This window comes from Callithrix jacchus, chromosome 6 (assembly GCF_049354715.1).
Source record: "Callithrix jacchus isolate 240 chromosome 6, calJac240_pri, whole genome shotgun sequence".
NCBI classification, from domain to species: Eukaryota; Metazoa; Chordata; class Mammalia; order Primates; family Cebidae; genus Callithrix; species Callithrix jacchus.
The window spans coordinates 135,850,421-135,878,025 of record NC_133507.1 but is presented as its reverse complement, the minus strand read 5'-3'; the positions used below and the strand labels follow the sequence as shown (position 1 = coordinate 135,878,025).

At 35.4% G+C, this 27,605-nt stretch overlaps 1 protein-coding gene across 6 annotated transcripts in view; it reads right to left on the bottom strand.

Annotated features, from left to right (window-relative positions):
* The window catches only part of SPAG16 (sperm associated antigen 16), a 1,454,415-nt gene that overhangs the window by 326,951 nt on the left and 1,099,859 nt on the right, over positions 1 to 27,605 (bottom strand). For all 6 annotated transcript variants that reach the window (XM_078328429.1, XM_078328427.1, XM_078328430.1 and 3 more), the window contains one exon: positions 8,552 to 8,617. In XM_078328429.1, coding sequence (XP_078184555.1) covers positions 8,552 to 8,617 — 66 coding nt within the window. The remainder of the gene's footprint in view (positions 1 to 8,551; positions 8,618 to 27,605) is intronic.

The window sequence follows — 27,605 nt, the reverse complement described above, 5'->3', positions numbered from 1 at the left end:
CTTATTTGAAAACAATTGGCTAGAAAGGTACATTAGTTCCATTAACAATAGTGCAGGTTAAGTATGCTTTATCAAAAATTCTTAGGACTAGAAATGTTTTAGATGTCTTTTTTAAATTTTAGAATATTTGCAGGTACATAATGTAATACCGTGGGGATGGGACCCAAGTCTAAACATAACATGTATTTATGTTGCATATATACCTTACACAAATAGACTGAAGGTAATTCTATAGAGCATTTTAAATACTTTTACACATGAAACAAAGGATGTGTACACTAAATCATTAAAAAGCAAAGGTGTCAGATGTTAAATTTTTAACTTATGATGTCATGTCAATGCTTAAAGTTTTGGATTTTGGAACATTTTGGAGTTTAGATTTTTGGATTAGAGATGCTCAGACTTTAGTAAGAATAACACAAGTAGTAAGACTAATACCATCTTCTAGTTACTAAGCACTATTTAAAACAAGTATATGTATTACCTAGTATTCATTGTTCTTTTTATCACTTATTTTAAGGAGGAGCTAAATAATTTGCTTAAGATCATATGTCTTATGAATAGCAAAGCCAGAATCTGAAAAGTACCCATAGGAGGCAGATATAACTGAAACTGGATAACTGTACAAGGACTCCAAAGGCACGGTACACTAATATGCTATAGTAGCTTCCTAAGGAATAGCAAATCTGTCCTGATAATTAAATAGTTTGCAGATCAACATCCACAGAATCTGGAAGCCTAATCAAGTAGAAATAAATAATAAATAATACAATGCTATAATGAAACCCTTGTGCTTCTGTTTGTTCAGAACTCAGCATTAATTTATTGATTCACCACATTTTTGAATATTAAATATGTAAAACAAACTATGCTACATACTGGAAACACTGGGTGAAACAAAATTGAAAATATTCTTATTTCTTTTCCCGGAATTCTCATGTAGAGAGATTTTTGAAAAAAGTAAACAGACAAAAATCCCCAAGACAATTGCTAGCTATGACTCATCATTCTACTTCTGCATCTAGATTAATAGATATTATTTATTAAGATGATATAATGGAGAAGAGAACCAGCTTGGATTATGGGAAAAAAGCAAGTTTCATTTTTAACATATTTTAATGAGATGTCATAGACATTTAGGCTGAGCTGCAAAATGACTAATGGTAAATTTGTGGGTCAGAGTGGGATTTACTTGAAAATCATCACATATAAATAATATTAAAACTTAAAATTTTTATGAAGAGATCAATTATGAAAAAAATCCGCTAGATAATAGGATTTAAGATTGAGCCTTGATATAGTTTAATATTTAGCAGTCAAGTAGTAAAGTAGGACCCAACACAATAGACTGAGAAGCAGTATCTGTGGATATTTTATTTCTCAGGACTCAAGAGAGGAGAAGAGCTCAAGAAGAGTTTCATTGGACTTTGACTTGAAATTCATATTGGAATAGTTGAGATAAAATATTATTGGAGGTTTCTAGGAAACAAGGAAATATAAGATAATAAAGAAATTCCTGCCACTCAAAATTCATAGCAATTAGAGATCAAACATTTTTAAAAAAGAAATTAGTGTATGCCTAAAATCAAACTAGACATAATAAAACAAGGATGGACAAAGTTGAAAAGAATCCAATAGAAATTCTATAAGAAATGTAGTAATTGAACTAGAAAAATTCAGTAGAAAGACTAAAATTAAACAGGATTCAGCAAAAGAAAGATTTATTTATTTATAAGACAGTTGTGAAGAAATTAGTTAGAATACAACACAAAGAACTAAAGCACAAGAAATGTAAAAAGCAGTTAAGAAATATGAAGTGAATAATGAGAAGTTGCGACACACATATAAAAGGAGTCTCTAAAAGAGACACTAGAGAGAATCAACAAGAAACAATATTTAATAACATAATGGCTGAGAACTTCCAGAACTGTGGAAAGATAAGGGTGCTCATACTGAGAAGGCACACCAAGTCCAGAGAAAAACAAAAAAGAACCAAATCTACATGTAGACATAGTATAGAAAAATTAAAAGCAAAATATCAAAGATATTAAAATGTTTAAGAAAGATCCAGCCTTATCTAGAAAGGATCAACTACTAGATTTATAGTTGAGTCTCATCACCAACAATAGTGACAGAAGAAATATCAGAATGAAAATAAAACAGTGACATTTCCAGATATACAAAGGCCACAAAAAGTTTACTACCCACACACTCTCCCTGAAAGAACTATCAGAGACTGTTCTTTAGCAAGAGAAAATGAAACCCTGAAGAAAGGAGAGAAAATAAATAAATTAGTTACAGGCAAAAAAATGAAACATATTGGTATATCTCATAAATATAAAAAATTTACATGTGTAATTTCAAGAGACCAGAATACAAAAAAAAAAAAAAAAAAAAAGGAAAAATGGAAAAGTGAAGTCCAACAAGAGCTTCTAGAAAGCCCTATGGAAAGCTGATTTAGGTCAACTTCCTGGAAATGTAAAGTCACATAAGACTCCCTGCTCATTTTCCTGCTATTTATATTTTTACAGTTTTTGTTTTTAATTTTTCCCATAGATTGAGTTGTCTGTGGGTAGTAATAATTTTCTGGAAATTACTGTCATCTTCCTTTTTTGGTTTGGCTTTGCTTTATAAAAAGGACTTAATAAGTAGCTTTCATAGTTCCTTAAAATGTCTCATTACAGATTACTTTAAAAAGAGGTTTAAAATAAATATCTACTTCCAATGGAGAAATCGATCAGAAATGAAGACATCAGAGCTCTAATACCATTAAAGAAATAAAATTCAATTTAACAAATATAATTCAATAGTTTTTTCAGGGCCATATATAAATACTGTTTGTTGCATATCTGCTTCTGTGAATCTTTATAAAAGCTTTATTTTGTTTTAAATTGACATATAATAACTGTACATATTTATGGATACAGTGTGATGTTGATACATGTGTACACTGAGTAATGATCAACTCAGGATAATTATCATATCTGTTACCTCAAACACTTGTCATTTCTTTGTGGTGAGAACATTCTAATTTCTCAGCTTTGCAGTATATTTTAATGTCAGGTAATGTGACAGCTCCAGTTTTGTTCTTTTTGCTCAGGATTGCTTTGGCTATTTGGAGCCTTTTGGGTTCCATAAAGATTTAAAATTTTATTTCAATTTTTTTGAAGAATGTCATTAGTATTTTGAAATTGTATTGAATTTGTAGATCGCTTTGGGTACTATGAATATTGATACAGTTTAGCTATATCCTCACCCAAATTTCATCTTGAATTGTAGTTCATATAATCCCCATATGTCTGGGAGGGACCCAGTGGAAGATAATTTAATCATGGGGGCGGTTACTCTCGTGCTGTTCTTGTAATACTGTGTGAGTTCTCATGAGATCTGATGGTTTTACAAGGGGCTTTTCCCCCTTTGCTCAGCACTTCTCCAGCTGCCACCATGTGAAGAAGGACCTGTTTCCTTCCCCTTCTGCCAGGATTGTAAGTTTCCTGAGGCTTCCCCAATGATATGGAACCAATGGAAACACTGGAAAGAGGTCAATTAAACCTCTTTCCTTTATAAATTATCCAGTCTCAGGCAGTCCTTTATAGCAGTATGAGAACAGACTAATACAGATATTTTAGCAATATTAACTATTCCAATCCAGGATAATGGGGTATCTTTCCATTTATTAGTGTCCTCTTCAATTTTCCTTCACCATTGCTTTATAGTTTTCATTAAAGAGATTTTTCACATTTTTGTTTAAATTTATTTCTAGATTTATCGTAGTTATTGTAAATGGGATTGCTTTTGTGATATCTTTTTTGGATAATTTGCTGTTATATATAGAAATGTTACTAATTTTTGCATGTTGATTTTGTGTACTGAATCTTTACTGAATTTATTAGTTCTAACAGTTTTTCAAACGGTCTGTAGAGCTTTCTCTATATAAGATCAAATCATCTGTAAAAAGAGACGATTTCTCTTCCTTCTTTCCAATTTGAATGCCCTTTATTTCTTTTTGCTGTCTAATGGTGCTAGCTAGGACTTTTAGTACTATGTTACATAGAAATGGTAAAAAATAAGCATCCTTGTCTTAGTCCAGATTTTAGAGGAAAAACTTTCAGCTTTTCCATATTTAGTATAATGTTTGTAGGTTTCTCATATGGCCTTTATTGTGTTATGATATGTTTCTTCTATACCTAATTGTTCTGGGTTTTTATTATAAAGGGATTGTGAGCTTTACTGAATGTTTTTCCAATGGCTAATGGGATGATCACATAATTTTTGTCTTTTATTCTGTTAACATGATATATCACATTTACTGAATTGCATATGTTGAATCATCCTTGCATCCCTGGGATAAATCTCACTTGATGATGGTAAATGATCTTTTTGAAGTGTGTTGGATTTGGTTTGGTAGTGTTCTGTTGAGTTTTTGCATCTATGTTCATCAGGGATAGTGGCCTATAGTTTTGGTTGTTGTTATGTCCTTGTCTGGCTTTGGTATCAGGGTAGTGCTGTTCTCATAGGATGAGTTAGGAAGAACTCTATTCTCTTCCCATTTTAGTAATAGTTTGAGAAACATTGGTATTAGCACTTCTTTACATGTTTGGTAGAATTCAGCAGTGAAGACTACTTCTAAGTTTTTCTTTGTTGGGCAACTGTTTGTGGGACCCTGTAACTTCTTTATTTACTTTTATTCTTTTAACTTTTTCCCTTAGGACTTTATTTTCAAATAGCTTGTCTCCAAGCTTACTGACTCTTTCTTCTGTTTGATCAATTCTGCTGTTGATGCTTTCCACTGGGTCTTTCATTTCATTCATTATATTTTTCAGGTCTAGGATTTCTGTTTGAATTTTTAAAATTTCAATCTCTCTAGAAAATTTCTCTGATAAATTTCTCAATTGTTTCTCTATATTTTTTGAAGTTTGAGAAGCATCCCTAAAACAGCTATTTTTGAATTATTTGAGAGATCACACATCTCCATTACTTTAAGGTCAGTGTCTGGTGCCTTATTTTCTCTCTTTCGTAAGGTAACATTTCCCTGAATATTACTGTTGATAGTGGGCATGTGACAATGTCTGCACTTTGAATGACTGGGTATTTGTTCCAGTCTTCACAGTCTGGCTCTACTGTGCCTGCCATTTTTCAGAGGGTCTACCAGAGATCTGCAAAAACTAATTGTGTTTTCTGGGCCTGTGAGCATTGAAGTTATTTTAGCACTAAAGGGACCTCTCAGCCCAGGTTTGCTGTGAATCTCACAAGGACTCCTAGGTTGGCATGGCTGGCTGTCCTAGATGTATCTGGGGAAGACTTAAGGAGAGTCCCTAGGCTGTTGATGAAAGCTGAACAGGGACCTGAAACTAAAATATTTTCCAGTGGCCCACACAAGTGTGCTTCTCAGCAGGTCTCTGCATGAGTGGACTGGGTCCTCTCAGGATCTGCTGTGTGACGGTAGCTGATGAACCTGTCTCGTTGGCCCAGATGAGGGTGCAATTCCCAGCAGGTCTTTGCACAGACGGTATAGTTCCCCAAATGTAGTAACGGGGGCTGAGATTGAGACTGGCGCATCTCAAGATCTGTTGTGAAATGGAGCTTGGTGAACTCCTCATGGAGGCTCAGACTCCCAGGCTAAAAGAATATGGGCAAGTTACCTTCTGTGTCCTTGTAGAAGCAGTTCTGATCTGGGACCTCACCTGAGGGAAGCTCGTGCCAAGCCAAAGAGCAACTTTCAATGGTCTTCAGTATGAAGACCATTGTCACTGAGCAGACAAGTCTCTTCACTGAGGCAGTAGTCTGTGTTGCTCCTCTTGGATGCCTTGGCAAATGGTTTTGGTGCAGGTTGAAGGACAAACAAGGATGTAACCAAGCTCTTAGGGAAATGAGATTATTCCCAGACTTGAACCTGGAGGCATAATCAGCAGATCAGCAACATGGGTGCTGGTCTGTACTCTCAAAATAACCCTCCTAAGTCTTGAGCTCCACTGGGGCTCTGCAGCCTCCTACCTGAATCCTGAGACTACTGCAGCTACACTTTTGTCTGTGGATGGGTGTAGAACTCTTGTTGTGAAGGGAGATGAAAGGGTTACTTTTTATTCCACCATCTTGCTGATTGTACTCTTGTTTCTGTGAATCTAGATTGCCAGCTTGATAACACTGAATTTTACATTTGTGATTGCTGCTTACAAATCTGAAATTGTAGAATTTTCCCCAAACTATGTTTATGTAAACAGCTAAATGCAACTTGAAACAGTTATGTAACATAATGCCTATCCCTAAAGATATCAAATAATAAGCAAGGCTAATACTAAATAATTAAAATTTTTGCCTTCTATGCCTGCAGCACATAACGCATTTTTTCAATACAACTTTGATAGTTTGTTTGAATATGAACTGTGTCCCAATGCCATGTCCTCAAGAGACCTGTGGGAGTCTTTGCACTTTGCAGTCACAGCTGCCTCTCATTTCTTATCAGGTATGTGACATAAAACATAATTGTTAAAATAATATAAGTAACCAAACATTTTATTTAAAAATATCAGTCATCATAACAAGACATTATTTAAAAAATATTAATAGTTAAGAAATATTTGCAACAAAGATCAATTAATGAAAAATTTCAGTGAGGTTTTGGGATATTGATCTGGAGCAGTATTGTAATAGTTCTTTTCATATGAACACTGTGCAAATAAAAACGCATTAGCTACTTTGACACTGGACACCTAAACCTCCTGTTATCTTGCCCTGTGAAATACAGATAATTAATGTATGTCTCTCTTGATTGCTGATTCAATAAATCTAATTTGCTTATTTCCATATTGATTAATTTTGATATTTAGAATGTAAAATAATGTGTCCTTTGTAGTCATAGTATTGCTTGCCAAAATAAAATGCCTGATTTACAAAATATTACTCATTTCAGCTCCCATTTAATTTCTGTAGGGCATGTGAAGCTATAAGTCACATAATCGACTTTTAGCATAAAACTGTATTCTGTATCATAATGGGTCCATTGTGCTTAAATGTCTCTATACCCTGCTAGAAATAAAATGTTACTTGGTATCTAGAACTAATCTATAATAGAATATTTTTCAACTAATTGCGACACTATGGAAAATTATATGGAATATTTCTTACAAAGACCAACCTATTAAAATACAATTGTGATTGAGTCCATCATTAAAATTCCCAGGCCTGACAATGACACAAGCACGATTTCAGTTGGAGCAATCAACATTTCCTTAGTAGATACAATTTTTAGTAAGCATTTGTCCTCTTTCTAAAAGAATGATACTAGCAAGACGGTAACTGAATTTTGATTATGCTATCATTGTGAAGTTAGATGTAAGTAATCTATCAGATTTCTTTTATAGCTAATTGGAAAAGAAGTGAAATATAGAATTAAGATTCTCATTCTACTGGGAACTTTGAGACAACTAAAATGTTAGATATAATTAAATCATAGGGTTTAAATGAATTTGAGAAGTCATCTATCTAGTCAAATTGCTTTCATCTGAGAACAGACTTAAATCATTCTTCCCTGATTACAATCTGAACCCTTTTAAAGACATCCTCAATTAACTTAGCAACTATCATAATCCATTTTCTATTGCCATTACAGAATACCACAAACTGGAAACTTTAAAGAAAATAAATCTATTTCTCACAGTTCTGGGGGCTGGGGAGTCCCAGGGCATGGCATCAACATTTCATGAGGGCCTTTATGCTGTGTCATTCATAACACAGGGTCGGAGGACAAAAGAGCAAGAGAGCGAAAAGATTGAACTTGCAGCCTCAACTTCTTTAAAAGACATTAACCCATTCAGGAGGGAGGGCTCCACCCTCATCACCTAAACATCTCCTATAAGGCTCCACCTCCAAACACTGTTGCATTGGGGATTAAATTTGCAACACATAAATTTGGAGGGATACAGTCAAACCATAGAAAACTTGAAGGACTGTCCAACAATTTTCATTGTTGGTGAAATCATCCTTACATCTGAATGAACATCTCAAGCAGCACATAAAGTACTTTTGTTTCGTCATCAGTTTATATGAAAAAGGGCATATTTGAAACTTTTCCATGAGTAATTAAAAAGCTGTCAAATCAAGGTTTTTCTCTTCTAAACTGGAGAAAATTTGTTTCTTCAACTGCTTTTTCTTCTCCAGGTTTACTTACAGAAAAATTACAGAGAGATTCTAGTTATTTTAATGATTTTGAATTAAAATTTTATGCAGTCTATAGTCCACCTATTTTTTTGAAGCCCAAATTGGACCAAAAGGCTCTTAAAAATGTGTTTAAGTAAAGTTGACTACAGTAGGATTCTTTGTCACTCCTGCCATGACTTGGGGTGTGTGTGTGTGTGTGTGTGTATGTGTGTGTGTAAATTTTAAAATTCTGCAAACCTATGTATCTATACATTTTTCCTATTATTTACAACTAATTCCTGAAGTTGTTCTTCTCACTCCTTTAACTTACCATTTTAGCTTGGAAATTTGTTTCCTAAAAATGAATTTGTATATATGAAGCATTAAAAACAATTACTGGAAGAACTGAACTTACCCTGGGAGCAAAAATGGCATCGTTGATAGAATGCATGTGACCATAAAGTGACTGCTCACATTTACCCTAGAAAGACAAAGCAGAAATAAAGTCAAATAAATTTCATTCAGACTGTGAAAAGGAATTCAAAGATGCTTTCATTTAAGCTTTAAAGCAATTTGTCAGCCCTCTCCCCCAGAATGAATACATTCTCACCATAGAGAATATTAGCTTATACTATCAACTACTATTCAGAATCATACAGAGCTATAGTGGGGAGCATGCCATAGTGCTGGTACCTACACTGAAATATTACTGCTGGTGCCTTTACACCATTGAGCTAGGAGTAAACACTCACTAAGTGGCTCAGTTTCTCAGTTAGCATAGCTTTCAAGCCCTGAGGCCAAGGACTATTAATAAATCTCTTGTTGGAAAGCTGTTGTTTTCAGCACAGCATTTCTACTGCTGCTGGGGGTAGGTGGTCGGGTCTCTCTTCTTCTTTTTAAATTACAGAATCATATTTTAGCTCCTGAATTTTCCCAGTTGACAATTAATATCATTACATGTATAAAATTTATAAAATATGTGCAGGGGTTTTTTAAAATATAGAATAGGCATTTGTTTTGTGAAAACCAAATGTCACAACTATTCATTCAGCTTAACATATCCAAGTAATAGCTAAAATTAAAATTAACCACAAAACATCCAAGCTTCAGTTTAAATGTTTCCAGGAAAGATGGACCTATAACACATTATAATGGGGATCTAAAGATTTAAATGTGGGGCCTTTCATTTTGATACCAATGTTCAACGAGCATTCTCAACTATTACAGGGAAATAACCCAAATTCTGTAGAAGAACAAGGGAAAGTTATATGTGGACTATTGCTTGGAGAGTCTTGCTGTGTACTTGGAAATTCAGATTTCATTCAATTATTTGTTTGTTCAAAAAATATTTTTGAGCAATTAATATCTGTCAGCACAATTCTAGGTGCTGAGGATAGGTCAACAAATAGACAAAGAATCTTATTCTCATGGACCTTATATTTTGGTACGGGAGGTGGACATTTTGTTATAAAAACATAAAATGTATTAGAAGATGGTAAGTCTGAAAAGAAGAAAATGTCAGGCAGGGTTATTACCAGCATCAATTTTTGGATTTGGAAACTAAGGGAAAAATCACAATATTAAGTAGAATTATTCAGTTGCGCCTCACTCAGAAGATAAGGTTTGAATAAAGAATGAAGTAGTAAGAGTTAGCCAAGCAGACATCTGGAGGAAAAGTGTTCCAGGTAGAAAGAAAAGCTAGAATAAACATCCCCAAGTAAATGTTTGCCTCACACGTCTGGAACAACAAGGAAGCCAGTGTGGCTGCAGAGAAGTAAGTCAGAAGGGTAGATTCACTCAAAAGTTTTCATCTACTTTCATTTACTACCTTGTATTTACTCAGCCTTAAATCTTTGAAGGCTGGGAGAGATTACAGAAAAAAATGTAAAATGAGCTATCAAAGATAGATCATCGTGATGCCCCTCACTGTTATTGTTCATTCATGGAGTATTTCTGAACCAAGCAAAGTTGGAAAGGCTTTATAACTAAGCTCTATTTGGTCTTCACTATTCGCCATTGTACTCATCAATTTAGAGAATCAATTCATGCTACGAATCCTTGTTCACAGAGTGCAAAATTTCCCCACATAAATTTAAGTTTCACAAAAATAAATGGAAACACTGATCCTCTCTGAGCATTCTCCAGCCACCCTTGTTATTATGGTTTAGTATCTTGATACTGTTATAACATTAATTATGCTAAGAACTTCAAATCATCCCAATTCCCAAAATAGAAATAAATTACTTACAAAGCCAAAAAGGCAAAGCATAAGATGTTATAATTAGTTTTTTATATTATCTTAGAAACTTTTTTGGCTAATTTTGAGAATATACAGTGACATAATATTATACTTGTATACTAAGTGCTAATATTTTTACAAAGATATAAATTAGCAAGGTTGTCTTAAAGTATATTTTTATATTAATAAAAGTTTTTGCATTTGGTCCTTTTCTAACTTCAGAATCTCTATCTGATTAATTGGTAAGGAAAATGTAGTGGTTTATTTTATTTATATTTTTACAAATTCTGAATGCCAAGTTTTAATTCAAAGTAGAATCTCTACGGCACTCTTGAAAAGCCCTGGAAATATGGGGTTATAAAGGAAATGCTGACGGACCACATTTATGCTGCTATAACAAAACCTGACTCGAAGATAAATGTTTCATGAATTTTAAAATGTTAAAAAAACTTTTCTATACAGCTTTGTTCCCAAGATAAAAGTGAATCTCCTCTTTTTGTGGTATAGGGAATATGAGGGTTACTAATATTCTAGTCTGCAAACAGCCTTAATCAAAAGCAATACTCAAACTGGGACATTAAAAATTGCAGTATCTTCTTTGATGAATTCTTGTCAGAATTGTTTTCTTTCAAAGGAGTAGAAAAAAATAAAAAAGAAGGAAGAGTTTACAAAAAAAAAATCATTTGACCCAACATGCATTGCTCCAGCATTTCATTCTCTCAGGCAGAGAAGCTGTGTGTAATAATGATCTCCATCCCTTGCCCTGGGGGTAGAAATGCCTGCACTTAATTCTTGGATCTGCCATATAATAGCTGTGTGACCTTAAACAAATTGCTTCACTTTACTGTGCTTCTGTGGACTAATATGTACAATGAGATAATGGCATTTAACCTATAGCTTTGTTAGGAGAATTAATTGAGATAATAATGTTGGTGTGCTGCCTAGAACAGAGTGAGAGCTTGACGAATATTGGCTCTTATTTGTCATAACTGAAATGCTGAATATTTTTCAATTGACATCTTCGCCCTTCTCCACTGAGCTCCAACTCTGAATGCCTATTTGCCTTCTTAAAGATTTCTTGGGGCCATGGTTGCTGTTTTTTCTGTGACCCTTAGATTCATTCTCCACATGACTCTGCCCTGCCCTAAGCCAGGCTCTCTACTAACTACATTGCCTAGGTTCTCAGGACCTCTGGGCTCTGGTTAGATTCAGCCAGAAGGAAGCATCTATAGGATATGGATGAGCAGAAAGACAGAGAGAATGGATAAATTATCACTTCTGCTACTTCCCATTCAGCTGTGGCTGAATTCCACATGGCCCTATTCCCTCCCAAATTCCACGGCTCCTGTATCCTTTCTTATGGCTACTTGCACACTGTACCCAGCAATGCTTTCCTTCCCATCCCCTCTCAGACCTAGTGGCAGAGGGCAGGGATGACTTCCCATTGCTGCGAGTCCCTGGCTGCTGTGCTAACTTCCTTAACGCTGCCCATACCTCTGTAAACATTAAAGTTGACTCTGTGAGTCCCCTCTTTCCTGCTGCTGACCTGTCTGATATGGCATGTCAGACATAATAAGCAAAAGAAGACTTTGATTTACTACTTCCTAACTGTCTATGTTGATCCTCACTAAATCTTTATACATATAAATGACATCCCCAGCTGCTCAAACAAACAAAACCAAGGCAATCAGAATACTTCTTTTTCTTCCCCCACTCCAGCCCCAACCCTCATCTACTACATCACGTCTGTCTTCAAAATACAGCGCTTATCTGCCCAGCTTCGTCCCTTGCCATCACCACCACTCTGGGGCAGGCCATCATCCTACAGACCCTGACTGTGGAAGGAGCCTCCTTCTCCAACTCCACCCCCACTCCCAGTCACTCCTTTCACCACCTCTAAAGCAACTAACAAAAGCTGAATCAGACCTTGCCACACTCCCGCATCTGACCATCCAAAACATTATCGTGGCACTAAAAAAATTCCAAACTCTTTATCTGTGTTCTAAGTCCCTATATTATTTGGCTCTAGTCTATGTATCTGACCTCATCCTTTACCACTCTTCCTTCTCTTTCACTGTGTTCCTTGAATATTTTCACATTTTCTCATAGTCAGGACTTTCTAAGCAGAGACCTGGGACCTGAATTAAAGAATGACTGAATAGCAGCCCTAAAGATGAACACCCCTGGGGAGATACAGGAACATCTCACCCTGAGGTATTCCTTCACATCCAAGGGTTGCAAGCCCAGAGGCCTTCTGTCCTTTTGGGAAGATTTGTTTAGATTTCGGAGCAAAGGTTTCTTTAATGTTCTCTCTCTCTCTCTCTCCTCTCTCACTGTCCTGTCTCTCTCTCTCTCCTCCTCCCTCCCTCCAATGTTCTCTCTCTCTCTGTTTCCTTTTCTGCCTCCACCTCCCACTACCCAGAGGGAAGAAGGAAAATTGAATTTCCTGGTTTGGGGTTTCCTTTTTACATAACCTCTTTCCTTCTCTATCCACAAGGTACATATGGTTCTGACCTAGCCCTCCCTGCCCCCCACATAAGGAATTGAGGAATAGAGATAAACAGTGTTCTCTGTGAGTAAATGGTTTGATATCTGATCCAGAAACCTCCCTTGTACTGTCAGGATAGTAAGTACAGACAGACAGAGGAACATATAGCTGTCACGCTGGTCTTCCTGTTTTCTAACTGCCTGGAATGCTCCTGCCTTTGTGCTGTTTCCTCTAATGTGGAGGTTCTCATGTAAATATACACGTCTTTATCCTTCCCATGCTACTTCCAACTCCAACACAACCATTTTCATGTTGTCTGAGACCTAATTTCCTGACCTTTCTCTTACAACTAGTCATTAGAGCAGCAGAAACTGTTTCATGAAACCCTTTTATTTTTCCTCTTGGGCACACAGCCAGACTAGAGGTCAGGTGTGGTCATGTGACTGAGTTCTGCTTAGTGAAATGCAGGTGCTACAGGTAGTTAGGCATGAGCTGGGCAGGCGAAGGCTCTTCCGTCATTGACTAGAAATTTTGGGTGATGGTTCCGAGATATTGCTTCTCTAAAAATGACAATTTGGCAACTAGAGAGAGATAATCTTGTGATGGTCCACACTTGTTAACATTTAAATGTTAATTGAATACAGGCCCCAGTAAGAAAGCAGCTTCTTGGGCATGTGTGTTAAGAGACAAAATGGTGAAGAATGACATTCTGGGGGCACATGCCACTGGAAAAAGGAAAAAGCCTCAGATAGGCATGCATATGCCTCCCTAAACAGGCTGAATGCCAGTGCTCAACTCCAAAGGGTAAGGAAAGCACTGCACATGCAGGAATCCCCCCCATGGGATGAATGATGGCAAAGAGGCAAGCCTGCAGGGTCCTAGGATCAACATTAGATGCACCCTTGTTTTGCTCTCTTTTCTCCCTTGATCCTTCAAGCACTTGCTTGGGTCTCCTTCCAAACAAATTTTTCTTTCTTTCCTGTTCCAAACCCTTTTGAAATAAACTCCTATTCCTGCTCTGGAACTTGCCTCGGTCTCTTTTTCTGCTTTATGCCCCTCAGTCAAATTCTTTCTTCTGAGGAGGCAAAGGCTGAAGTTGCTGCAGACACCTATGGATTCGCCATCGTAACTCAGGGTAACTCTGAGCTCTTCCATTGCTAACACGGGCAGTTGTGAAATAAGTCCAACATAGGCCTGGCCCTTAAAAAATATACCCCATAATCTGCCAAACTCCTTATTTTGCCTTCTTTGCTGGCTATATTCAGAAGGGCTCTAAATGATGAGGCAGCGTTAACTGGAATGAACCTGGATTTCTGAACCACCATGAGAAGAAAAGCTGCCATTCGGGACCTTACAGCTGGGTAGTCCATGAATGAGAACTGAGCTTCCAGTGTGTCACATCCCTGATATTTGAGGGTTCAGCCATATTCGCAGATGTCAAAACTTGACAAATAGGTCACCCCATTTAGTTTCCTTCATATCACTCCTCATTAACAAAATTACTTCACGGATTTTTCTCCTTGTTTATTACAGTCTCCTGCCTCTAGAATTAAGCTCCATAGGAGAAACTCATCTACTGCATCTTACCAGCCCCAAGGCCTACGAAAGCTCTAGTAAGATATGATGAAGTTACTGAGTGAAAAACTAAGCACAGTTACATGGAGATTATAAATAAAATTCAAAAAAAAAAAAAAAAACACCCTCGCCAGATTTGCTTTATTATTGGAAAAATAGCTTAGTCTTCTCAATATTTGTTTTTGTTTTGATCAGTCATGACATGAAATGTGTGCACTGTCTTACTCCCCCAGCACCTTTGCTGCAGTGTATTTCTAACCCAGGAGCATATCCAACATTGACTTTTCTATCGCCTATTAACCTTTTAAACAACTATAGGGAAATGGTGATTCCAGGTGGAGGATGCAGCTTTACATTCATTAAGTGTTTGTTACACACCTAAAGCATTATGTTAAGTGTTTCACAGTTGTCATTCTATTTAATCCTCCCAGCAATGCTAAGAGATAGGTTCTATTGTAATTCACATTCTAGCGATGAAAACAGTGGCATTTAACCCACAGATAAAAAGTGCCAGAGCTGTGACACTAACCCAGTTTTGTCTAATTCCAAAGTCCCCTAGCCCTTTATGTGCAAGAAGATGGAGTGAGTGAGGCCATTTGCCAAATGTTTCCAATATTCCTCCTTTCTGGGTAGATGTGCACCTCCATGTACTTAGGTGAGACGGTGCAATTAGTTCTGGCTTAAGAGTGGAGAGCGGAAATGACATGAAATACTCCTCTCTGGTTCTCCCCACCTCTGCACTTTCAGCAGTTAATGATAGGTGTGATGCCCTCCAGGGGTCCCTTTTCCCTCTGGCAGAAACAAACAACATTCAACGTCATGGCTGAGAGAGCCTCCTGGATCCCAGGGAAGATGAGGAGGAATCCCCTCACACCCACCTTCCAACCTATGAAGAACACAGAATGAAGCAAGATACACATGTTGTGAGATTTGGAGGTTGTTTGTTACTGTAACACAACCTAGTCTAGCCTGACTGACCGTGAACCCTATGTATAAATACTAATCTTGTTCCCTCAAAATATTAAAAGTCTTTTTAGTATCAATAGTGCCATGTGAAAATTTGAAAAAAAAAAAAAAACATTTAAATAATATTTATCAAAAGTCATATTTAAGACAAAAAAATTTAAAAGTCTTAAAAATTAGGCCCAAAATAAATCATAAAATAAGTAGCCAAGCATATTATCAATAAAATCATTAAAGTGCTAATGCTTACAAATTTCCTTTCTCATTATAATGTCTGACTTATTTAATCAATGAATTCAATATTCTTTTGAAAAAAATTTAAGACAAAAATATGAAGTGAGTCCACTTGATTCATTTTTTTTTTCCTCCAAGGCTAGATTTTAAAATGCCTTTCTACCAAAAAGACACATGCACACATATGTTCACTGCAGCACTATTAATAATACGGATGACATGAAATCAATCTAAATGCCCATCAATGGTAGACTGGTAAAAGAAAAAAGGTGCTATATATGCACCGTGAATACTAATCAGGCATAAAAAGAATGAGATCATGTCCTTTGCAGGACCATGGATAGAGCTGGAGGTCATTATCTTAAGCGAACTAACATAGCAACAAGGAACAGACAACAAAATACCACGTGTTTTGGTATTTAAGCGGGAGCTAAACATTGAGTACACATAGACCCAAAGAAGGGAAAAAGAGACATCGGGGCCCACATGAGGGTGGAAGGTGAGAGAAAGGTGAATAATGAAAAACTACCTATCAGGTACTATGCTTATTACATGGGTGGAGAAATAATCTGTTCACCAAATCCCTGTGACATGCAATTTCCCTATATAATAAGCCTGCACATGTACCCTTGAACCTAAAGTTAAATAAAATAAATGTCAGAGAAAAACATGCTTTTTTGATATGTTAAATCAATTTTTATCTTAGTGATTCCATTAGTCCATTTTCACATTGCTATTAATAAATACCTGAGACTGGGTAATTTATAAAGAAAAGATGTTTAATTGACTCCCAGTTCAGTTCCTAGGGAAGCCTCAGGAAACTCATGGCAAAGGGGGAAGCAGGCATGTTTTACATGATAGCAGGCAAGACAGAAGTGTAAGCAGGGAAAATGCCAGATGCTTATTAAACTGTCAGATCTCATGAGAACTCACTCACTATCATGAGAACAGCATAGGGAACACTGCCCCCACCATCCACTCACCTCCCACCAGGTCTCCCTTGACACATGGGGATTATGAGAATTACAATTTGAGATGAGATTTGGGTGGAGCCTTAGAGCCAAACCATATCAGTGACATATAATGTACAAACACTAAAATGCACAAATCTTAGGGGTTTACATCAATACATTTTTATGTGTGTATATATCTGTGCAATCGTTATTCAGATTGAGATATGACATGTTACCACCATTCCAAAACATTCCCTCATGTCCTTCTTAGTAAAAACATCCCTGCAATTTTTATTAACTATATTTTATTATGAAAGGAAATATAAAAATATGGTTGTAAAGTCAAATATTACAAAACACTGTCCAATGAAAAGTTAGTCTCCCATTTTAGGCCACCTCCAGTGGCAACTACCATAAATCATGCTTCTTGTATGTTTCATGGACTAGTCTGTATACATACAATCAATCACCTTTCCTAACTGTCTCATGTATCTCCCTCAGTTCATATAAATAAAATCATTATATAAAACATTTTATTATTGTGGTGGTGGTAAAGAATGTGATAGTTGAGTGAAGTTACAGAATTTAAAACTCAGCTAATTGGAAAATTATTGACACTATCTCTTATTTGTATAAACACTATACTAAGTACTTTACATATAGTAATTCTTTTAATCTCCACCATAGGAAATTGGTAATATTTCAAATCCCCATTTACAGGGGGAGAAATTTATGTAAAATGATTAGCACTACACCTACACAAGTAAGGGATATTATTAGTTATATATTAATTTGTAGCTTTCTCTCTATTCCTTATTTATTAATTTTTGTTCACTGCTGAGCAGTGAACAAAGAAAAGTCACCAGTCTCCCAGGAAAAGACTCAGTGTTCTCTATCCATGGTCACAAACACCAGAACTAGTTATAAACTCATCTAATCAATTAGCAACAGTTCCACAGCCCTGCTTACAAGTAAACAATCAAAGCGGATTTTAAACCCATCTAATTAATCAATAACAACTAACTCCAGTGAGCACTCCTGTAAAGGACAAACAGCAGCAGACAAGACTTGAAAGTCAGCCAACTGGTCGGTTTCACTACAGTGAACATGTTTCTAATGTTGTTATCAACCTTATTCTACTTCTGCAACTAGCAAAAAACAAGTCTCATTGACCAACACAAACTACTTTTCACCAACTCCTGGCCTCTGTAATCAACACAATCCAAAGTAAACTCTTCACAAAAACTAAACATAAAATCAGCATTTGGATTTGCTCAATTGAGTAACTCTGACCAGTATAACTCTTCCACACTTAAGTGTATTATACATTCAGCTTTTTGGTTTCAGATATTGAGTGGTGTTCTAATCTTTAAACACCAATTAAGTTTATATTAGTTTGCTAAAGCTACCATAACAAAGTGCCACAGACTAGGTGGCTTAAACAAAAGAGATTTATTTCCTCATTGTTGTAGAGGCTAGAAGTCCAGGCTTAAGATAGGCAGGGTTGGCTTCATTATGAGTCCTTCCTCCTGGCTTGTAGATAGCTGTCATTTCCATATACGTTCATATGGCCTTCTACTGTGTCTATTTGTGCCCTAATCTCTTTATGAGGACACCACTCATATTGGACGAGGGCCCACCCTAATGACTTCATGTAACTTTATCTCTTTATAGACCTTACCACCAAATACTGTCATCTTCCAAAATATGGGGGGGATTAGGACATCAACATATGGATTTAAGGGGACATAATTCAACCCCTTGCAAAAAGCTACAGATATCTTTATGCCAGTACTCATAAAATATCTTAGGAATACAGTAGCCACTGGAACATTAGCTGGTTGCAAAAGGTAAACTGTGACATACACTATTTATTGTACGTATATTGCATAGATATATTTTTGGCTTATATGCAAACAGTCTCAAAATGAAAATTTGCATATTTTACACCATATTTGAATACATATCCAACAGACTTGGATATTATATATGCATGTAATGTAATGATTAAAAGCACAGTGTCTGGAGTGAAACTACTTGGGTCTGAAATTGGGCTTTGCTGCTTCCTGTGTCCTTAGAACACTCCAAGCCTCAGTTTTCTTGTCTGTAAAATAGAAATAATATGGTATTTACATGAAAGTGCCATTTTGAAGATTTAACAAATTAATTAGTGTAAAGTTGCTCTGACTACTGCCAGGGACAAAGCAAGTACTCAATAAATGGTATTGATTACATAGTCACAATATGCAGATTGCAAGCTCTATGATAGCAGGGATGATATTTAGTCTACTGTCTTCATCACTTCATAATTACAACCACAACAATGAATTAGCACATGGGAAGCATTTAATACATATTTTTAAAGTAATGTGCGCGCACACACACACACACACACACGCACACATTGCAAGTTTGGTAAATACATCTTTCGCCAGCTTTCCTTTCCTAACCACATGACCTCCACCTTTTCAAGGTAATTCAAGCAAAAGGGTCAGGGTTTTTGATGTTAAAAAGGACCCTCATGTAGAGAAACTCTAAGAAATGGAGCCCTAATAATGGAATGTCACAACCATCTGACAGCCGCACAGCATAAAGTTTTGTGCACTGTTGCTTTCCTGTCCACAGAACCTTCTGTACTTTGCCACTCTGAGTGCCCCTGCCAGCCCCTCACATCACAACAGAGAGGCAGCATTCCTGTGTAGATTTCTACAAAATAATTTCTTCTCTAAATAAAACATTGAAGTTAAAAAGATAATTAGATTGTGCCATTATGCCCCCTCTGTTTTGTACCATTAAAGATGAAAAAGCAAATTGTGTCCAAGGGTGAGCAGAATTAAAGTTTATGCCAGCTGAGAGGAAAACATTCTCCTACTCATCACCTGCTAGATGCCACTTGTCTATATTAAGGGTACTACCTTAGTTTTCAAGTTTAGAAGTTAATGTCAAAAGAATTTTATGAAGATCCTATTTTAATTGACACAAGGTAAAACATTTTAATACCATAGGACAATTTATATAACATTTCATATATTCTGAAAATCCTTAAAAATATATTTGTGAAAAAATTCTTTGAAATTATAACCTATGAGTCTACAGGTTGTTAAAAAATATATTCCATTATTATTACTGAAATGATCTCACTGGCATATAAATTAGAAACAGAGTAATCATTAACAAACCTCCTAGTTTTTGTTATTTCATGTAAATAACTAACCATGTCTGTGAAAGATTGATTGTAGCTTTTAAAATGTTTGCTGAATCCTTGTGTAATTAAGATGAGTTAAATATGCAAATCAAGCCTAATTAGCTTCATTTATTAATGTTACTTTGCCTTGCCGCTACAAAATTTCCACTGTGGATTTGTTTTAGCACATATATTTTTTATTTCTTTGTTCTAGGTTGAATTGCTGAAGGAACCAACTGTTTTTCTGAAAGAGAAAAACCTTCCATGTAGGTTCTTCATTTAAAAATAAGGGTTTAAAAAAATGCTCCCAATAGGATCAGAACTAACATGCAATTATATATGTGTGTGTGTGTGTCTGTGTGTGTGTGTGTGTCTGTGTGTGTGTGTGTGTGTATTCCAATCACCTTACATTAGACTATATTTAATGAATTCCATTTTCTCAAAGTAGCAAACCCTCTGGGGATTTCCTTTGATGAAAATGAGCCTTTGTCACAATATGTCCAACACAGTGATTGAGTGGAACAGAGTAAAACAGACAGCATCGAATGAACCAAACTACTTTGGAGAAGTACATTTTCCTTGAAAAAATAACTACATTTTTTGGCATTAATAAAACCAACCTCTCTATGTAAAACTACCAGCCTCGAAAAATTCCCTGGAAATATGCAAAGGAAATAGAGTATAATGGTCAGAGGGAAACACTAATACAAATAAGTACTAAAGTTCAGAGTCAATCTCACTTGCTCCTGATAAACCAAAGGGAATAAGAATCAAATCACAGAGCAAATACAGTCTAAATTTAAATACTTCTTTTTCTATTATATATTCAATTAATTATTCTCACCATTACATTCTATAATTCAATTTTCCTAAATTCAGAAAATTGTTTTACATTATTATTGACTTTATTGCCTGCTTTAGTGTATATATATAGTGTTATTGTTTTTAATAGGCACTTTTTTCCAGTGGAAACAGTCATTTATCCAAGGTTTTTGAGGGGTTATATATATTTTATTGTGGTTAAAAAGCACAAGGGATGAACTGTCTTTAGAAATGTTTAACTCTGCAATATATTATTAACCATAAATACAATGCTGTACAACAGATCTCCAAAATTTTTTCATCTTGCATAACTGAAACTTTATATACATTAAGGATCTATATTTTATATGATAGTATTTACTTCCCAAATTATGAGGGCAATGCAAGTTTTCATTTTTTTCTATAATACATGAATTTTTAAGATCATTGGTAAAATAGGATAAAAATATATATTCAGAAAGGAAAAAACCTGAAATATAAAACATTCTCAGTTTTATAATGGGTGGCTTTCCTTCATTCAACAAGTATTTCTTTAAAATTAACTGTCAAATACACTACTAGAATTAACAGGATATTTAAATCCAAAATTTGAGCTAAGCCTGACAACAATAGAGTCCACATTCCAAAGTGAGTACCAGTCACCCTGTGTGAAAGACAGGTGTGATGAATTTGAAGCTATTCTTCCATGTGGAGCACATGAAAGGGTTAGTAGTTGAGCTGGAGAAAGGGTTTTTGCAGGGGATTTCCTATGTGTGTTTGCTTTCTCTGCTAGATGTGATGAGCTAGGGAAAAATGATAAAAAGCAACCTGCCAGAGAAAGACGCAATTGTCAAGAGATGAATTTCACATGTGAGATCCCCAACAATGTAGGGACTCTGATAAATGCCATGAAGGGGGTTGGCTTTAAAAATAGGGTTACTGTACAAAGTGCTGAACTAGATATCCAATGTGCTAAGAACTTTCGAGTTCCTTCTATCTCATCATCCTCCCCACACTCCAACCCTGATGATTCTGAATCATCATTAAGCAAATGAAGAAACTTAGAAAGTCCTGAAGCACTCCTCCTACATGCAGCCCCTCCCCAAGTCCTCTCAAAAGTCTCATCCAATTGGCATCAGCCTGATATCCAGAAACCTGTTACCTAAATTAGATCCAGGTGTGGATGATGCATCTGGGACGTAGTTTAAGTACAGCTCTTTAAATTCCATTCCTCTCAATCTGTAGACCTGTGAAACTAAAATAGCAAATCATCTACCACCATAATACCAAATATACATTGTTGGGCAGGCCCGATAACCACTGTATACATTCCTGTTCTAAAAGGAGGAAAATAAAGGCATAAAAGAATCACCAGTTCACAACAATTGTAAAATTCAGTCATACAGTTGCATAAGTTCTGTGATTAGGTCTCAAGGCCTGGGAATAATTCTTTATGATTCTGCAGTTCTGATCCATTACAAATTAGAATGTAAAGCTTGCCCTGAGCACAGATATTGTAGAACAATAATTGTCCAATTTTAGGGTGCATAAGAACAAAGAAGAAAGCTTGTTTATAATGCCTATATTTACAGAAAAGATTCTTGAACTCCACTTAAAGAGTTTCTGAATCTATGTACACATGAGATTCAGAAATTTGTATTTTAATTAGCATGCCATGTGATTCTAACAGGTACTTGGAGAAAAAAATTATCTACTGCAGTGCTCCCCAAATTTTAATGTTAATATAAATGCCCTAGAGATCTTATTAAAATGCGGATTCCAATTCAGTTGATCTGGGTTAGGCGAATGCCATGCAAGAAAACAAGTTTTTCTTGTTTGCTGAAATAAAACCACACTCTCATTTGTAGCATTTGCAAACTGCCATGGTATAAATATTCCCTCCATGGACAATTTCAAGCTACCAACTCAATGTCACTGAATTTTGATTTGGGAAGAGTTGTGCATATTCAGCTTTTACAAACCAACTCCAATATACCACTGCATGGAGCCCAAGATTCCGAACTTCTCATGAGCTCCCAGGTGATATGGATGTTCCTGGGGCACAGATCACACCTTAAATAATAAGGATCTAGTGGAGAAACACAGAATGCTCCTGTGAAGGTGACATTTAAGATGAGATACAGACACTAAAAGGTAAGGTAGTTGGGCAAAGTCATAGGAGAGAGGACAAAGATTTTACCAGAGAGTGACCCCAGAGTGTGCTCCTTTACTTATATATTGTTTATGGATGTTTTGGTATTACAATGGCAGAGATAAAAGTCTATAGGTTTGTAAAACTAGCCTTTCATAGAAAAAGTTTGGAGATGTCTGCACTAGAGCATTAAGTTAATAGCTGTACTCTCTTAACAACTGTAAAATATTTTTTATCATTATGCTGTTCTATATGGCTATAAAAACATATACATATGCATATACAAATATCAACCCATAGACATGCATGCACGAGCACACAATCACATACACACGAAGACACACATACATACATGAACACACAACACACACATATACATATGCAAACATATATACACATAGGCACCCACAAAACCAATAATATGGATAATCCAGTTGTTTTAATCAAGTGAAAAATATATATACATTAGAAGGATAGAGGAGATTAAATAAAACATATAGAAGGAATAGCATATTAAAAAAGAAAATACAGCATTAGTATGGCAATACATTTGAAAATCTAGAGCAAATAGATTACTTTATAAGAAAATAAAAATAACCCAAATTAATTTATGAATTATTATATCAATATTGAAAACACATCATTTATTCCAAAACATAAAATTTAAGATATAATTATTATATGCATAAAATATAATAGTAGCTGAAAGTGTTAAAATAGAACCCTAAAGGATCAGAGAGTTGGTACCTGACCAAGCAACTACAATCCCTAGGGAAGAGGGACCAAATAAAAAGTTTGAGTTAGTAAATCTTAAAAGACTTAGATGAAGGGCTTAAACTCAAACCTCTAACATAGGATGCTCCTTGGCTGCTGTTGGTGTCTCTGAAGAGGGTGCAGTGAGGATGGCTCTATGAATTTGGCAAAGTTGAAATTGATTTACGTGCTGCCATAGGAAGAGCTGCTGAGAAGAAGAAGCAAGCCACAAGAGTCCACAGGAGGCACACAGGAAGTAGGCAAGGAATATATAGAAAAGGCCAAGTACTGGCTTCCTCCTCCAGCCTTGCAATCTCCCTTAGCTCCCCCTGTGGGCAGAGCTCAACATGGAGCCTGCTGGTGAACAGAAATGGAAATTGCAATTTCAGCTGCAGGATCACACACTCGAGTTTAGAAGGTTGGGTATGAAGCTGACAGACGATAAGTTAATAATTGACATAAGTATAAAGTATGAATAAGTTAATTATCAAAAATTTAAATAAAGTTTTTAAATGGCAAAAGATACAATAAATAAGGCAACAGAAAAAAATGTAATTTGTTAAAATTCTGCAAAGCAGATGACAGATTAAACAGATAAAGGAAATTTTATATATACATATATATAATAAAAATATTTTCATAGTAATATAGACAAAGGATATGAATAGGTCACTCACATAAGAGGAAATACAAATGAACAATAAGGTATGAAAAGATTTTCAAACTCACTAGTCAATGAAATGCAAAATAAAGTGACAACTACCAGTTCACCTGCTGTTGGCAGGCATGTGGGGAAGAGAGTACTTCATTTATTCATGATAGAAATGTGAATTGCTACAGCCTTTTGGAAAAGCAATTCGGTAACATCTATTAACATTTAAAATGATGTGTTCCTTAACCTTGCAATAAAAGCAGCATGTGTAAATTTATATCTGAGTATGTTTTTGCAGCATCATTTGTGGGGCAAAAACCTGGAAATGAAGTGACTGCTCATCAAGAAAATAATTTTGACGTGAACTCTTACTCCTTTGTCAACTACATAGTCAATAAAATAATAAAATAGAACCCTATTGGTTGATTTTGAGTTACTTCTATCAGATAAATTTGAATGAGAAAAGCAAAATGCACAGAAGTAGGTATAATACCCTGTATTGTACAAACAATGACCAAAAGACCTTGTCTGTGAGTGTGTTTGTGGGATTTTAGCTGTTGTTATTGGAAACTTTTTTTGTATTTTCTGTTGAATTTGGAGGTACAGTTGGATCAATAATAGTATGTCATAAAACACATTCTGATCAGGTTGTTCATTTTTTTCTTAGAGTGGATAAAGAGAAGAAGACAGGAATTGTAGAAAATGGGAGACTCTAAGCATATAGGAACTTTTTTCTGTAAAATGATTTCTATGTGTGTACAGATATATTTAAATGCATAAGTAAATTAGTAAACAAGAGAAAATATCCAATATTTATGCAATATTGCTAATGCAAGCAACTTATACACTAATGTGTATAGTAAGATTCTATCTCATTAAAACAAATAAACACTATAGCAATAACTGCATACGTTGAGTGTTTACTATATGCCAGGCATGGCTCTACCAGCTTTATAAACACATTACTGATTGAATGCTTCTCGATACATTGTTATGTATTTATATACAGCAAGTTAGTGTATACACTGAGAGAGACCCAATATAAAGTCACAAAGGACTCTGGTGCCAAATCATCTGAGTCTTTGTCTGAATACAGGCTCTGTTTCTGACCAGCGATGTGACTTTCCCAGCTTGGGTAAGTCGCGAAATATTTTCAGTGTTTCCATCTCCAAAATGGGGTAGTATTAGTAGTTTTATTACAGCTTTTTGAGAAATAAACAAAATCATAATGTAAAATGCTTAGAACAAATGTTTGGATATAGTAAGTACTCAATAAATCTCAGCAATTATTATTATGAACAAGGAAAAAGAAATAGAAGAATTTATACACATGTTGTTAATTAGCACTGGTTAGCTCAGTGGGATTGAAGTAAGGGACAGGGAGAAACCTGCATTTTGTTTTTATGTCTCACAGATTCCCTTTTTCTACTTTTTAATCACTTATTAAACAGATTTAATTGCAGGCAACATTTTATGACCTCAAGACAGACTTAGACTCAGAAACTAAACCAAAAGTAATAATCCAGTACGGTGAGATTTTAGATTGTTCATTTATTTGTTCTCATTTTTTGTTTCTTCATGTCTTCAACAGATATTTATATAATGTCTTTAACGCACTGTATAGGCCCTTTGGATATATGAGTATGTATTTTTAGTCTCAAAGGACTCAAAGACTAATGAGAAAGAAACAGACTTTAATAAAATCTCTGCAAATAATCACTGTGATAAACACTAAGAAAGTTAAATCAGCATATTAGAACAATATTACATGGGGTTTGAAACTCATGCAAAGCCTCAGTAAGAAAATTGTACTTGAGCTGAGGTCTGAATAAGAAGGCATAAAGTATCAAAGAAAATTGGGGTTGATGGGAACATTTTATTTACAAGCAACAGCTGATGCCAAAGCCATGTCACACTAACCCGTTTTTTTATTTGGTTGGTTTATTGGTTCTATCTTCTGCTTGGATCAGTTCATATTTTACTCTTTTTTCCTTTGAATCTTGACACTGTGATTGAGAGGTATTAATGAAATAAAGAGAAGGTGCTTCTGTCTGAGGCAATTGTAACATTTCTGATCATCACAGTCTATTTTCTGGCAGTGGTTGCTTTTGAAAGACTTGTTGAGCTTCTCAGAGTTTGGGAAGAAATTGAGTATGGCTGTTGTTTCATCTCTTTTAGTGTTTAAAATTATTTGTAAATAATTATCTTTAATGTCTTCTACTTGTTCTTATTATCATTCTTCTTTTTTTCTTCATATTTATCTTCCTCTTCTTTCTCTTTGGCATTCATCACCATCATAACACTTTATATCTCTGTATAGCTTTTTTGCAAAAGTTCTTATTGATTTGTATACATCTGCATAGTTTATTATTGATTTGTACAAATGTATTGCTGTGTATAGGTATGTTATCAATGAATATATTCCTCTTTTAAAAAACTGAATCTCTAGGATAGCAGTGTAAACAGTGTATTGGAATGTCAGGCATACATGTACAGAGACTAGTTAGTTGTCCAGGGAATGGATGCTCATAAATTGACATTGGGTAGAAATAGCAGAGGTCTTAAAGAGAAGTAGACATTTAGTAAACATTCAAAAGATTATATCAATAAAATTTGATAAAGGGGTTTATAAATAAATTTAGGGATGGTCGTAGATTGAAATTTTAGTGATGACTCCTAAATTTGGGGTTGAAGAACTAGATGGAATTTCTTAGAGAACCTCAGAGAATGGCAAACTTTGGGAGAGAAGATTTTAAGTTCATTGTGGTAAATATTGTGCTAAGATGTCTTTGAAACAACCACAGAGGTGGGGATACTGCAAATGTTACATATAGTGTTCTAGACTTGGAAGGCAGATTAGACTAAGAGACAAAATTTGTAGCTCATTAGTGAGTAGATGGTAATTTAAACTATGGGCCAGGATAAGGAGGCTTAGAAACATGGTAGGGAAAGGTCTTAAGCATATATCGTAAAAACCTGCAACATTTAAAGGAAAATCAGAGGAGACTGATCTATCATAAACAAGGCAAATGATGAATGTGTTTGTATACGATCTTTACTATTTCTTGAGAATAGATTCTCAAAAGACTAGTTGGTAGCTCAGCAATTGTGGATTTCTAAGACTTTTGGTACATAATATAAAAATACCCTGTTGAGGAAATTTATCAATTTTTTAATTTGCTAACTTCTATTTGTATCTACTGCAAATGTCTCCCCTCAGCCTCTAACACCCTCTCCATTCAGTTTTCCACATACTGAGATTTATTGATTACTATGGCAACATATTGGGATAGACACAGAAGACACAGCAGTGCCCAAGAAAAACATAACCACTGTTCACTCTCCCATAAAGGACTCTACAGTTGAAGTGTTTGAGAAGGTGGGAATGGAATAGATATAGAGCACATTAATATATTCCCTATTTTGAATCTATTAGCTATTCTTTAATATGCTAGATTCTGATGTTATTTTAATA